The 16,228-nt window shown below is 38.4% G+C and overlaps 2 protein-coding genes across 4 annotated transcripts in view; one reads left to right on the forward strand and one right to left on the reverse strand.

The window, feature by feature from the left end:
- The first annotated feature begins 195 nt into the window (after positions 1-195).
- LOC100893353 (zinc finger protein Xfin) lies at positions 196-5,827 on the forward strand. Of its 2 annotated transcripts, XM_003729877.3 has the most exons (3): positions 196-333; positions 979-1,167; positions 2,450-5,827. In XM_003729877.3, exons 1-3 carry the CDS (start codon positions 318-320, stop codon positions 5,023-5,025), a joined length of 2,781 nt encoding a protein of 926 aa, XP_003729925.2. In that variant the 5' UTR covers positions 196-317; the 3' UTR covers positions 5,026-5,827. The 2 variants fall into 2 exon arrangements, with proteins under 2 accessions (XP_003729925.2, XP_030849354.1); XM_030993494.1 differs by lacking the exon at positions 979-1,167.
- Positions 5,828-11,921: 6,094 nt separating this feature from the next.
- The window catches only part of LOC575604 (secreted frizzled-related protein 5), a 35,248-nt gene continuing 30,941 nt past the window's right edge, over positions 11,922-16,228 (reverse strand). For both annotated transcript variants that reach the window (XM_775994.5, XM_011667133.2), the window contains exon 3: positions 11,922-15,058. In XM_775994.5, the coding sequence (XP_781087.2) occupies positions 14,448-15,058 (611 nt within the window). In that variant the 3' untranslated portion in view covers positions 11,922-14,447. The remainder of the gene's footprint in view (positions 15,059-16,228) is intronic.

The raw sequence follows: 16,228 nt of genomic DNA on the forward strand, positions 1-16,228 counted from the left end.
TGCTTTAATTGTTATTTCCCTTCCTTTATTTCTTCCTTTGTTTGTGTTTTTTAAATTCGTTTTCATTCTTCTCTCTTTTGTTTCTCTCTCTCTCTCTCTCTCTCTTTCTCTCTCTTTCTTTCTTACTAAATTTTAGTTAGGTGATTTTTTTTTTCCAAAATCATTTTGCTTATTCAAAGACACCGTTAAGTTATTATTTTGTTTCTTACTTGAATCTGTAAAGTGCTGCTGCTTTACGGTCTACAACTGTTTTAATTTTGAATGGAGTACAGAAGTTAAACAACACCTCTTCGACGATATTTAGATATAGAAGCAAAATGACTACCAGAGAGAGTGAGTATTATAAGTCCAGGCATTCTCATGAAATAAGCCACAGTTCTCTTTTTACCTTGTGTACGCGTTCGTACTCGTAGCGATTCATTGCGTGCAATGCCTAGGCCTAGGGCGATTACAGTTACACGCGTAAACGCAAGTGTCAGTGCAGTGTGTGTGTTCGCACACTGCCACTGGATGACCAGTGGGCTTATTTCAAGGTAGAAAACTTCAAAAAGTGAGAACAAAAATTCCTCTGGCTTTGCCCTACTAACCTAAGGCCTTCCTGCTGCCGCATTCTCATTCTAATCTGTCTCCTTTCACTACTTTTCCATCCCATCCTCCTTCCTGACTTTCTCTCTTCTTCTCCTCTTTCTCCTCTTTCTCGTTTGACTCCTCCTTCCCATCCTCCTTCCCGTCACTTTCTCTCTTCTTCTTCTCCTCCTTGTTCTTCTCTTTCTGCTTCGACTACTTTTCCTTCCCTTTCTCCTTCGTCTCTTTCTCTCTTTTTCTCCTCCTTGTTCTTCTCTTTCTCCTTTCACTCCTTCCCCTTCTAATCCTCCTTTCCGCCTCTTTCTCTCATGGTCTTCTTCTTTAACACAATAATGTTTTAAGTACATGTATTTATTTATATACATGTACGTCCTTTTTTGTCTTCACCCGTAGGCACTACAGGAGAGGATGACAAGCTCCTGGAAGATGAAGCCACGTATTATTCGGTGCAGTGGGAGAATGCTGGTCATCAGATCCATTACATTAAGCAAGAAAACTGGGAAGAAACGGGCTCTCAAGAAGACAAGACCTTCTTTCCTGGGCCTGGTATGAGCCATGCTTCACAATCTGCATCAGAGCAAAGTAAACAAAAAAACTAAATTGTAACCTCTTTGGGCAGTGAAAGAAATACATGGGGGCTTGGGGGCGAAATAGCCCCCAAAATGCCAAAAAGAGCCCCCGAAAAACAGAAAAGAGCCCCCATCAATCTACATAGAGTTCGATGCAAAACAAATTTTAGAATGTTAATTTCAGGCAGGCAAGCTTGAAAAACTTGTAGCCCGCGAAAAATATTTTTTTTTTTTTCCCCTGAAGACTTTGGGTGGTATTCTTTAAAGTGGACTAACTTTAGTCCATGGTTTAATCCACTGACTGAGTATGGAATGCCAAGTGTCCATATGAATATGTTTCTGAATAATTTAATCTGTCACTAAATTAAAATAAAATGTAATAACATAATTAATAAACAACAATATAACTATGATATAATTATGTTATCATGGTAATCTAGGAACATATCAAATTGTCCAAAAATATATTCATATGGACACTTGTCATTCCATACTTAGTCGGTGGATTTAACCATAGACAAAAGAAATTCTGCTTTCGAGAATACCACCCTTTGTATTTTACCCCACATCCGTTAACACCATTTAAATCCAATAGGAGCTATAGCCGTCATAGAGAGAGTGATAGTTTCATTACTAGAGGTCATTTCAAGGAGCCTCAAATGGTTCCTTCTGTGATTTTGAACCTATTTGTTGACAACTAGATTGTTTGAAATAAGTTCACAAATGGTCACATTTTTTTCTTATCCAGACTCTTTGATGGTGGGAACTTTGACCTATAACCCCAGAATTTAAGGACTTCATTCTTTCAGGCTTACTAGAAATTTGGTACAAATTGTCTCAATGGTTCTTCAGGTTTTGTTGTAATGAAAATGTTTACTGAGATATAATTGTGCGCTTTTGTGATCTTCTGACCTTTCATCTATTAAACCTCCGGTGAATTCATTTCATACTTGTTTGCCTATAAATAACACATTTGAGCCAAGTTTTGTTAAATCTGATTCAGCAATTTGCAGGTGATCATGGTGATTCGATGGATACAGAAATTTGATTCTTTAAAGCCTGTCTGTACTAGTTTGGCCAGGGGGATTAGACCTCCCTGCAAGGTCACTGGCAGGTGGTTATCTCATCAAATCAGTTCTCAATTAACATTAGAAAAAGGTGGATCATGGAGGACCAACAGGCACAGATTAGGCATTGTTTGCTATATAGAGGGCGCAAGTAGCTATAAGTAGTGCAGTAGGGCCTTTAACACATAGAAACAAATTAACAATCGATTCATTACTTTTCTGTGACAGATGTCATCAGTACTTTGAACACTCCACTGCTCACACTCGAATGTCAGGAAGAGGCACGAGTAGGCTCTTTGACTGAGGAGGGTCGTTATTCTAACACAGTCAACCCTGCAGAAGCTCGATGTGAGGTCTTGGTCGACCGTCTTACAAGAACCACCAGAGCCACTGAAGAACATGGTGAAGATCGTCATGATGCAAGGACTGAACGTACGGAAGATATCCAGAAGCCGTTTCCATGCCCAGAGTGCGATAAAAGGTTCCTTCGTATAAGTGACCTAAAATTGCACATGAGGTACCACAACGGGGAAAATCTTCACACGTGTGAGGAGTGTCAGAAGAAGTTTCATTCCAAATGTGTCCTCAGGAAGCACATGGAGTACCACACGGGGGAAAAGCCCCATGGTTGCTCAGTGTGTAGTGTCGGGTTCTTGAGAAAGAGTGCCCTCACGGTGCACATGCGAAGGCACAATGATGAGAAGCCGTTTCAATGTTCGGAGTGTGATAAAAAGTTTCGTGCAAATAGTTGCCTTTCGAAACATATGCGATTGCATAAAGGAGAGATGCAGAAAGGAGAGATGCATAACGGAGATATGGTTCAAGGAGAGATGTATAAAGGAGAGATGTTTAAAGGAGGGATGCAGAAAGGAGAGATGCAGAAAGAAGGGATGCTTAAAGGAGAGATGCTTCAAGGAGAGATGCTTAAAGGAGAGATGCAGAAAGGAGAGATGCTTAAAGGAGAGATGCAGAAAGGAGAGATGCAGAAAGGAGAGATGTTTAAAGGAGAGATGCAGAAAGGAGAAAAACATCAGTGTCCCGTCTGTAATAAGACCTTCAGTCAGAAGTGCTTCGTCAGTGTACACATGAGAATCCACAATGGAAAGCCGCATAGGTTCCCTCACTTCCTCAGGGGGTTACTCACCAAGTCTGATCTCGCGCAACAGGTTCGAGCGCAAAGTGGCGAAGAAACGTTATTGTGCACCAAGTGTCCTGAGTCCGATCTCGCGCAACAGGTTCAAGCTCAAAGTGGCGAAGAAACGTTATTGTGCACCAAGTGTCCTGAGTCCGATCTCGCGCAACAGGTTCGAGCGCAAAGTGGCGAAGAAATGTTATTGTGCACCAAGTGTCCTGAGTCCGATCTCGCGCAACAGGTTCGAGCGCAAAGTGGCAAAGAAACGTTTTCGTGCACCAAGTTACTCACCAAGTCTGATCTCTTGCAACAGGATCAAGCGCAAAGTGGTGAAGAAACATTTTCGTGCACCAAGTGTCCTGAGAGATATTACACAAAATCAGAGCTCTCGAAACATTTCCTGTATCACCAGACGAAAAAGCTTCGGTGTGGTAAGTGTGATGAGGGATTCACGTCAGAGGCTCTTTTTGCGGAGCACATGAGGAGCCATACAGAAAAGTCTATGTGTGGTACGTGTGATAAGGTTTTCACGTCAAAGGGTCGTCTTGCAAAACACATGAAGTCTCACTTGTGTGCTGTATGTAATGGAAGTTTTAAGACAAAGGCCATCCTTCTGCAACACAAACGAACGCATACCAGAGAAAAACGATTTGCGTGTCCGGAGTGTGGCAAGAAATTTGCAAGGAAGGCAGGGGTGGCTGATCACATGACGTCTCACACTGGTGAAAAGAATTATAAATGCTCACAATGCGACAAAGCATTTAGCAATGCCAGTAACCTTGAGAGACATAAGCTTACAGTACATACCGGTGTCAAGGCTTTTTCTTGTTCCTTGTGCGATATCAAGTTCGCTGCCAAGTGGAGTTGCGATGCTCACATCGTGAGATTTCACCCTGAAAAATGTCTGTATCATTGTTCCGAATGCAGTCGGAAATTCCTCACAAAGGGTTCCCTGGAGGATCACCATTTGAGAATACATACCGATAGTGAAGACACTGGGCCACACAAATGCAAAGAGTGTGATGAAAAATTTGCTACAATGGGCAGTCTACGTGAACACGCTTTGAGAATACACCCGGATGTTGAGCGTAACCATTGCTCTGATTGTGATAAAACTTATTCTTCGAAGGGCTGCCTTGTTTCTCATAGACGGATGTTTCACGCAGAGGGAAAGTTACCCGAGTGTGGGGAATGTGGAAAACGATTTTTTTCGAAAGCTTCCTTGCGGTACCACCAAAGAGTCCACAGGGGTGAAAAGCCCTTCCAATGTCCCGAGTGTGATGCGAGGTTCCATCTGAAGACCATCCTCACTAACCACATGAAGATCCACTTACAAGAGAAACCTCACCAGTGCCCCAACTGCAGCATGAGATTCAACAATGGGTCTAACCTTGCTAGGCATCGTAAGAGGCACACGGGTGAGAAGTCCTTTCAGTGTTCCATTTGTGGCAGGATGCTGGGAACAAAGCAGACTCTTAATGAACACGTGATGACGCACACCGGGGAGCGACCGTTTCGGTGCCAACATTGCGATAAAGGTTTTGTTTCAAAGACGGAACTTCGGAGGCATTTAACGAGACAAGTCAGTGCACAGCCGCATCCGTGTCCCAAATGTACAGAGAGCTTTCCTTATAAGTGCAGCCTTAAGAATCATGTGAAAAGTGTGCATTGACCGAATCTAGTCCTGGGCCCTGTTGCATAAAACTTACCATTGATGGTAACTTTGTCATCAATGATAGCTACCATGTAAACCTTGATCTTGATTGGCTGATGAGCCCTGTTACCATGGTAGTCAGAGCTGCCAACTAGTACGGATTTCCCGTAATTGGTACGGAAATTAACAACCATTACGGCAGTACGGAATGTTGTCTAAAAATTATGTTTTTTTTTTGTTTTTTTTGACGCATAGGGATCTATAGTAGCAAGTGCTGTACAGTATGGTGGCCATCCAGCACTCGCTGCATGAGAAAGATGGAAAATTATCAAGTATTCTCTTAATAGAAGCCAATCTTTCATTGAAAACTTATGTGTTGTGATGAACTGAAAATCAATATTTAGCGACTTTGCGGGAGTAAAATCACAACAAATTTCAGATAATCATGCGCGCATGCGTCCGCTTGCCATTCTTTTAAGATTCATGGCGCCGCATAGGAAATTACTGATTTATTCCCAAAATTACTGATTTTGAGCCTTATGGTTACTCATTTTCTGTTCTGGAGGTTGGCAGCTCTGGGTAGTTTCCATTGATGGCAAAGTTACCATCAATGGTAAGTTTTATGCAACGGGCCCAGTTTGGAACCAGGGGCTTGTTTCATGAAACTGTCATAACTTCAAGATCAATTTCATCCCAATGCTTTTGTTCGACTTGTCTGCTGAGTGTTTCACAAAACTGTTTTTGCATCTTCCCGTCAACAGACTTGTTGCAACTCCAAACCTGTCATATCTTTTTAGAACGCCATCTGATCTCAAGGCAACTTTAACCCTTACTGTACTGGGCTATTTTGAGCACTCTCTGACTGGGGGGGGGCCTCAGAGGCCCCCCCTATGATCTCGGCCGTCGAATGTCCGATGAACGCGAAAATTTGCATGATTGTAGATATTTACGTAAGGAACAAGATGGTATAATTAGTTTTTTCCTAATATGCAAATTTTTGTCGTTATAGCCTAATTAATTATGCAAAATGCTAATTTTATGCATTTTACAGAAAACTCTACATATTTGTCCGTAGACTTGTGAAGAATCTTAAAAATGTATTGAATAAATGTTTCCTTCATCTCAAATTCATGAGGTTTCATTATTTTTATGATATTTGAAAATGCATAGGTTAATTTGCATAATTTATGAATACGCAAATTACGCAATCATGAATATCTAATCTGGTAATATACAGGGAACTAGAATCATTACAAAAATTGTCAGACTCCACTTTTGTTATGTTGAAACTCATTATTCATATGAAACTTCTTTTCTAACACAAAAAATAGTTATTTGATGTAATTAATAATGATAATTTATGCAAATTTGATGCGATTTTCAACTTTTTATTTTCTTATGTATTTCATTGTTTTTTATTTGTTATTATATCTATTGTTTTATTTCTAATGTATTCTTTTGTTCTGAAATACATCAAGTTACTCTGAGAAACATATAAAAGCAATTTGATATCAATTCATATCTTCACATTTCTGCTTGTACATGAATATATGCAATTATAGCACTTTTTTGATGACATGCGCATACTAATTGTTATGTAACACCTTACAGGTATATCCGATTTCGACGAAAATGGTATCAAAATGTGCGTAAGACTTGAAGGAAAAAAGTCATGAAACGACAATTCAAAATTCCGAGCGGTTGCGGCGCGATCTCCAAAATGTCGAGGGGGGGGCCTCCCAGGCCCCCCCCAGTACAGTAAGGGTTAAGCTGGTCTATGGGCAGCAAAGAAAATGAAAATTGAAAATTTATTTTAACAATTACTTCTTGATCTTCAAGCTCTTATTTCGCCGATCAGGGGGGCGTTTCACAAAACTTGTCATCAGTGACAAATGACAGTTTTTGTTATAAGCTACTGAAATCCTTGCTTCTGATTGGTTATCAGCAGATTTGTAACTGATTTTTTGTCATTTGTCATTGAAAAAAGGCTTTGTGAAACGCCCCCCCCCCTCCCCCAGTTCTTTTTGGCGTTAATATAAAAGCATAATTTCTTATAAAGTTGTAATGCCTGGTAAATATGATAAATATTATTTGTAGAAGTATGTACATCGGTCTACTATAGAAAAGTCACCAAAGATCGAACAGTCTGTATTTCCAGACCCATGAGATTGAGGACAATTTGTTTTGTGTCGGCATTTTCTAGATATTTTACTTATTTCAAGCATAAACTTAATACAAATCATGTCACAGTATTATTATTATTTGATAAATATGAAAGCTGTGAGTCATAACATATCTTTATTTCATTATTTACTTAATTAAAAATTATATCAGGGTCTTCTTTAGATTAGAAATGAGTTATGGTATCCTCTTACTTGCAAGATTGTATTCGCTCGTCGCCAAAGTAACCTCAAGTTTTGCCAATTTTTATAAATTCTTAGATATTATTAGGAAGTTAGAAACACATGTTTTCATGCAAACTACAGTGTGTAGGTGTTTGTATCATTTTGTGGTACCATTCTTTTACATTTTTACTCTTTTAAACATACTCAGATTCATTTGAATACCGGTATACATGTATGTAACTCAGGGATTATATATTTCATTGTTATCTGTTTATCTAGAAATTTAATTAAGCTGCCCAATCGCTTTTGGCAATCTCAGGATAAAATCTGGTTTATTTGGACATGCACTAAATATATATTTTTTAGCAAAAAACATGAATTTATAGCTTATCATGGTTTTGGGTCTGACCGGAATGCTCCCTAGGAAGTGAAGAATGTGAATGCAGTGTGTGAAGACAAGCCTAAATCAGATGGGGCAGTAAATAAAATGAAGAAGTAAATAAAGAAAGATATTAATAAATCTGTACATGAATAGTATCATATCGAGGGTTTAGTGACACAAAGACGTAACTCCATATTTCTTGATGGGACTACGGGTTTGCTGTGTGTGAGACCCATAATCTCTACACCAAGTCCGGTGTCTGCGAACTATGACCTACTGCACATGGAAACTGATGACCATCTCCCTTTAATAAAGGTCACTGTCTAAATTTCCCAAATAATAAATTGGAAACTTTAGGAAATTGCCATTGTTTTCTACCAACCATTTTTATTGTAAAGAAATTTGTTATTATAAAAAATATATGTACCTGTATCTTTAATTGTAAAGAAATTTTGTCATTTAAACAAAGATATATGTACCTGTATCAATACATTTTGATCATTAATATGTACTTTTTTTTTTTTTAGTCTTGGAGTTTTGTTCCCCTTTTTTGTCACTTTAAACGTACATCGTTTACACACTTGTATATTTCATATACCGTTTGACTTTCTGACAACGCCCGTTCCACACGATACGTCATAATACAGTCATTTAGAATGATGATGATAATAATAAATCTGTGTTTGTTTGGCCCTCACAATATGGAATACCGGTTCTAAGCGCTTTATTATTACCCTGGTCATCAGATTCATTCACGCACAGTGTGCACCATTTCCACTCCCTGTGGAGCATTCCTAAAAATTGCGGTTGTCAAATTGTGTAAATAATATCCACATAACTTACCAGGTTTTTAATGTACAGGCTGACATAACTCGTTGTAAAATATACACAGGGAATCGAAGGAATCATTAACCTTCTTGAATTCTTATTTCTTCTTCTTCTTCTTATTATTATTTGGGATTTTCAAAACATTTCTAGCTGCGACGTTGCGTGTTTCTTGTAGGATAGATGTAAATAGTTACACTTATTATACCAAATAAAAATAATCAGAAACTGACAATCGTTCGGGCTTGTCCTTGATACAGTATATAAGGGATGGGTGTAAGCTTGAGAAAATATAGATGATGATTATAGTGGTGGTGGTGGTGGTATTGATGATGAGGATGATGACGAAGGTTAATGGTAATGATAGTACTAATCATGACGGTGATCGTTATGATGATGGTAATGATAATGATTGTGATGAAGGTGACCACGTTGATTATGGTGGTGATGATAATGATGATGTTGGTGGCGATGACGATGATGATGGTGGCGATGACGATGGTGATGATGATGGTAATGATGTTGGTGGCGATGACGATGGTGATGATGATGGTAATGATGTTGGGGGCGATGACGATGGTGATGATAATGATTGTGATGATGGTGATCACGTTGATGATTATGGTGATGACGATGGTGATGATGGTAATGATGTTGGTGGCGATGACGATGGTGATGATGATGGTAATGATGTTGGGGGCGATGACGATGGTGATGATAATGATTGTAATGATGGTGATCACGTTGATGATTATGGTGATGGTAATGGTGATGTTGGTGGCGATGACGATGGTAATGATGTTGGTGGCGATGACAATGGTGATGATGGTAATGATGTTGGTGACGATGGTGATGATGATGTTGGTGGCGATGACGATGGTGATGATAATGATTGTAATGATGGTGATCACGTTGATGATTATGGTGATGGTGATGTTGGTGGCGATGACGATGGTAATGATGTTGGTGGCGATGACAATGGTGATGATAATGATTGTAATGATGGTGATCACGTTGATGATGATGGTGATGGTAATGGTGATGATGTTGGTGGCGATGACGATGGTGATGATAATGATTGTAATGATGGTGATCACGTTAATGATGATGTTGGTGGCGATGACGATGGTGAAGATAGTGTTGGTGGTGCATGGTGATGATCAGAAACTGACGATCATTTGGGCTTGTCCTAGGTTCAGTACGGGTCATGTTATTACAGTGATGGGTGTGAATCTGAGAAATATAGATGATGGTCTAGGTGATGGTGATGATAATTGTGATAACAATAATAATAATAATGGTGATGAAAGTGCTGATTATGATGATCATGATAATGGTCATGAATTTCAAGTCAATTCAATAATGGTTTTATTAAAAAAACAATGCCTCGCAGCCAAAATGCTGAATTGTGCATGTTTACATATACATGAGCTTCATTACATAACATTATATTTCATTTGTTACAATCATTCATTTAAATAGTATTGGTAACATTTAATATTATTCATGCGTAGCTATTTAAAATCTATCACTATATATTATTTACATTTTAAAAATCTATTAAAGCGTATCTGCCATAGTTTACAGGAGGGATTAGACTACCCTGCAAGGTTACTGGACAGGTGGTTATCTCATCAACTCAGCTCTCAGTTAACATAAGAAAAAGAGGATCACGGGGGACCAACGGTCACCGATTAGGCATGGGTTGTTATATAGTGGGCGCAAGTAGCTACAAGTAGTGCAGTGGGCCTTTAAAATTCATAATACTACTAATAATAATTGATCAAAAGCAATACAATGCATAACAAACAAAAAAGTTAAAAAGCTAATACTGCAATGATCATGATGTTGGTGATGATGGTGGTCGTGGTGATGTTTATGATGGTGGTGATAATACTGATGATGCTGTCACAAAGATGATGATAGTGATGAGGTCGACAGCTGAGCTTCTTGGTTCATGTTATTCGAAAGAGTGGTTTGGAGTAGGGGTATATATATAGAAGGAGGATTTTTGAAAGTGGAATCGATCTCGGGAGTATGGATTACTTTATAGAATATGAGACAGAGAGTTGTGGCATTCCATGGTCGCCAATGTCTCATGATATGGCACGTAAAGAAAAAGAAGAGAATGATGATAGTGATGAAGATGATGTTAAAAGATGATGATGATGATCATAGTGTAGCATAAATAGCCCAGTAATTTAGTAAGACGTAGAGGGCGTTATAGTTAATATGTGGACATCGTGATATGTCAGGAGTCGGCGTTGACCTGTCGTTGCGACATGTCCGTTGCCAGGAACGAGTAAAGTTACTTGTACCATAGACCTGTACTGCAGATACTGTGCAAGTGTTGTTTCTTTAGTCCTGTCAGACATTCAGTGATTGCGGGAGTAAGTGAATGAGAGCTAGTCCATGTTTTTCTTTCACGATATACTTTTGTGAGAGCCCAATGAGAGATAAAGTTGATGAATGATTGTCGAGAGCGTGAACCAGGTTTTGAGAGACTGCAAGGCAGAACGCTATCCCGACAGAGCCCGGTTACGCCACATTAAGATCACACAACATTATCATCATCACCATCATCCTCAACATTATCATCACCACCATCATCCTCAACATTATCATCACCACCATCATCCTCAACATTATCATCACCACCATCATCCTCAACATTATCATCACCACCATCATCATCATCACCATCATTACCACCATCATCATCATCACCATCATCAACATTATCATCACCACCATCATCATCATCACCATCATCACCACCATCATCATCATCATCACCATCATCAACATTATCATCACCACCATCATCATCATCACCATCATTACCATCATCATCATCATCATCATCACCATCATCAACATTATCATCACCACCATCATCATCATCACTATCATTACCATCATCATCATCATCACTATCATCAACATTATCATCATCACCATCATCATCATCACCATCATTACCATCATCATCATCACCATCATCAACATTATCATCACCACCATCATCATCATCACTATCATTACCATCATCGTCATCATCATCACCATCATCAACATTATCATCACCACCATCATGATCATCACTATAATTACCATCATCATCATCATTATCATCATCACCATAATCATCAACATTATCATCATCAACGTGATCACCATCATCACAATCATTATCATCATCACGATCACCGTCATAATTAGCACTATCAGTACCATTAACCTTCGTCATCATCCTCATCCTCATCATCATCATCAATACCACCACCACCACCATAATCATCATCAATATTTTCTCAAGTTTACACCCATCACTGTATATACTGTATCAATAACAAGCCCGATTGTCAGTTTCTGATTGTTTTTATTTGGTATAATAAGTGTAACTATTTACATCTATCCTACAAGAAACACACAACGTCGCAGCTAGAAATGTATTGAAAATCCCAAATAAGAAGCAGAAGAAATAAGAATTCAAGAAGGACTGTTGACTCCTTCTATTCCCTGTGTATATTTTACAAAGAGTTGTCAGACTGTACATTGAAAACCTTGTAAGTTATGTGGATATTATTTACACAATTTGACAACCGCAATTTTAGGAATAATCCCCAGGGAGTGGAGATGGTGCACACTGAGTGCGTGAATGAATCCCGACGACCGGGGTAATAATAAGGCTCTTAGAGACGGTATTCCAAATTAAGGGCTAAATAAACACAGATTTATTATGATTATTATCATCATTCTACATGTATTATGACGCAATTTCGAAATTACGCATCACGTGAACGGGCGTTGCCAGAAAGTCAAACGGTTACGTCAGAATATTTTTGTCATTTTCTGCAGGGAGTCACAGTGCTTTCAAAACAATTATACCGTATTCACAATATATAAAACAAATACATAACGTACAACCACATTGTGCAGTTTTAACTGAACACTTTGCATAATAATTTTTAACATGAAATCTCGGCGGCGTTTTTATTTATATTTACATGATAAAAGCATAAAGATACATACACAATTTTGCCACTTCTAGTAATGAATGGTTTGTAAACTGTTGAATACAATGCACTTAGACGAAATGTCAACGAGAGCGCCATTAACTCTAATTTAACGTTGCCTCCTGTGAATTTTGAAAAGTAATTTGTGAGCTTTTACAATTTTTTTATGTTAATAAGGAAAAAAAATATCTCCTAATAGATATTGCTCTTCAAAAACCATCATATTCGTAATGACAAGAAATTCCTGGACCAAATTTTCATGGCTCATGTTTGTGTAGTTCCATACACATATTTTTGTGTGCAGTGCATGGACTCTGAGCAAGAGAGAGTTAATTTCTCAATGTTAATGATTTCAAAGCCTCTAAATATACACAACTTCTTGTGCGATACATAATCAATCTTTTCCAACCATTTCCAATCCAATCGCATGCCCAGAACTCAACTTCATCTTTCATATTGGACTGTATGTGAAATTTCTAATATTTTTTAAACAAACTATTTGCTTCTTTTTGTTATGCACATAATCTACAAGTCCATATAAGGAGAATAACTGTTTTGCTAATTACATCGTATCAAAACTTTATTACAAAAATACTCGGGGTAAATTCAAGAACCTATCAATCAAGTACATGCAGTGTGTACAGGATTTCTGAACCGCAGTTATACATTCAAGAATATATAATTAACATAGGAGGAATATTCAAATCCAAATAATCTGATCAGGATACGCAATTAATCGACTTGAAAGCATTATAAATGGACTCCGTAATATTATTATTATGCCAGTACACAAGTAATAACACATATTAATGATGTTGATGATCGTTAAACTGCAACATCAACAGCGCCAGCTACGACATAGATCTGAAGTAGGCTTGCCGTAACCAGTAATTTGTCCACTGATAGAATGAAAGAACTAACCCGCGTTTCTGACAAAGATGATGACTAAATTGATATGTAACTGATGAATGGTGGTAATTAAATACTGATATATTCTGCTGTTGTTAGCGTTCTTTTGATAGACCAGTTCGTAGTTAGCCTAGGCTATTATGAGTCCCAAATATTCACAGATCTTTTATAAATGGAGATGTCCCATTTGTGCATTTTAGAATACTCACTGCCAAAGTAATGGAGGTGCTTCGTGAATACCATTTATTCCTCGTTAAAACAACGTTTCCTCCCGTTTGTCAGAGAATGTGCCGTTAGTGAATAAATGAATAATGGTTACATACTTTTCATGAACACATATCCCGTATCCGTCTCCATGGGTTTTACAACTATGGTACAAATGACCTTTATCTGCCCATGCGCAGATTATATCTACGAGCTACCTTATAATTATGACATGACATAACACAAGAATTACAAAGGCTTATACAAATCATGTATATGTAAGATGGCTTTATTATGTGTAATCACCTCTAGCGCATAGCACACATGAAACAAGTTTTGTTGTCGTTTTGTTTTTCACACACATTACCTAACATAGGCCTACATTCTGTTGTCCTCGCTATTCTTTTTTTACTAAGCTCAAAATTAGCTACAGTGTAGAAACAAAACGGTAGCTCTCCTTAAATAACGTTTAATCACAGTTTATCATTAGGTTGTAATTTTGGGGGTAATTTGTCTTTCAACAACATAAAAGGACACTCATTTATTTGAATTGAGATTACATTACGGGTCGAAAAGACATCGATATCAGTTAATGGGACTGAATACAAAGTGCCCATGCACAGAAAATGGATTTAGATCCTACTCTTCTCATTTCTTCATCCGCGTTCCACTCTATTTTGTGAAGGAAGGGGGCGCTAGATCGTGTAAGGACGGACCTTACAGATTCCACAAAGTTCAAGGTGCGATCTTTGATCTTTAATCCCATTTAGATCTAGCTCTCCTGACAGGCATCTCCCTGTTTTCCCGCTCGCGGTTTTTCCGTGGGCGATCGCGAGTGCGCTTTCCTCGTTTCCTTTCCCGTCTTGTGTTGGTCTTCGGAGAGGGCGTCTCGTCGGCCATGACCTGGTGGGTTGTATATACGCCATCGTTAACCGGTGTGTTGGTCTGACTCGCCAACAGAACCTCATCGGCCGGTGTCATCTCATGCGGCTCTGCGTCCTGCGGGGCGATTTCCTCGCGTCTCCCTTCCGTCGCCGTCTCCAAGTTCTCGCACATGTCCGGGTTCTCGAACCCCTTGATCGCGCGCCGGAAGTCACGTGTCTTCTCCCAGCTGTGGACAAAGGTCATGAATAGCTTCCGGTTCTTTTTGCTGTCCCTGTGGCCCATGACGAGGAGGTAATTTCCACTGCGTTCTAGCATGTCACATTGGCAGTTAGCGCCCTCTCGTACATAGAAAGTGAGTCTTTGAAGATCTTTGGTCTTCAATGAACCTTGCTTCAGGACTTCCAGCTTCTCAGGGTTGGGGTCCCCAATGTACTTCTTGCCGTCTTTGGATTCACGAATCGTCTTGATTTTCACTTTCAAAACTGGACAGGATTAAAGAGAACAGAGAAAAGGAGGGTTAGCATAACGGGATCAACAGAACCATGACCCGACATTTTGCTTGACATTATACGACCTTTGTCGGTGTTGTCTTGGACACTGGAAAACATAATACAATGTAACTTGATTTAAATATAAAAATAAATGAAAGCGGTTTAACCCTATTTAGCCCGGGCTATTTTGAAACTGCATAGCCCGGGGGGGGGGTTCTTAAGGCCCCCCCCCCCCACTATGATCTCGGCCGTGAAACAATCGATCGCCGCAAAAATTTGCATACATGTTTGTTTGTTTGTTTGTTTGATTGCTTTTATTTCTGCGTTCAAAAATATACAAATTCAAAGTCAAAGTACAAAATTTCGAACAATAACAAATACAATGAATACAATGTTTACAAAAGTAATTAAATGAAAAATCATGTCAAGTGAAGTGTATAGAATACTAAGGTAATTTCATTTTTAATTTTTTGAAAAAAATCATTTGCATATTTATGGTAATTTATGTAAATAAGGTCATAAAATTCACATTTTTGCCCATAAATCAGACATTATTCATATTTAAGCATTCTTTTTCACTACATATATCTGTTAGACTATGTGAAATAATAATACAACACAACTTAACCCGAGATCAACATAACCAGGGTTATTCCTTATGTTATCTATTGTTTTGATAATTTCTTATGTATTTCACTGTTTTTTTAACTTATGTATTTTATAGTTTTTGTTGTTTTATTTCATTTCCAACTATAATTTAACTATTTTGACCCCAAAATAAACACCTAAACTATAAACAAGACCAAATAACCAATGTTTTATCTCTTTATTTGAAAAATGAGATTTCCATAGGTTTTGTACACAAATCACGAAAAATGAGCGATTTTCGGGCTGACATGCAAAGAAAAAAGGACACATGACTTTGTAATGATAGGTCCGATTTTCGAGAAAAAAAAATTCAAAAGATGCGCAAGACTTGAAAGAAAAAAGTCACAAAATGTCAGTGCAAGATTTTCTTGCGTTAAAAAATTATCGCGAAAAATGTCGAGGGGGGGGGGGGGGTTCTATAGCCCCCCTCCGGACTATATAGGGTTAAGATAATACACTTTTTCCCATACAATTGGAATAATTTTTTCCTTGGTGAGAATGTTATTTTTTTAG

The sequence above is a fragment of the Strongylocentrotus purpuratus genome, unplaced genomic scaffold, assembly GCF_000002235.5.
Source record: "Strongylocentrotus purpuratus isolate Spur 01 unplaced genomic scaffold, Spur_5.0 spur5_scaffold_20, whole genome shotgun sequence".
NCBI classification, from domain to species: domain Eukaryota; kingdom Metazoa; phylum Echinodermata; class Echinoidea; order Camarodonta; family Strongylocentrotidae; genus Strongylocentrotus; species Strongylocentrotus purpuratus.

What these genes read in the sequence shown, in the direction of transcription:
- LOC100893353 (XM_003729877.3), top strand. An exon ending in ACAATCTGCATCAGAGCAAA is followed by an intron (nt 1,168 to 2,449) that starts GTAAACAAAAAA and finishes TTTCTGTGACAG; the next exon opens with ATGTCATCAGTACTTTGAAC.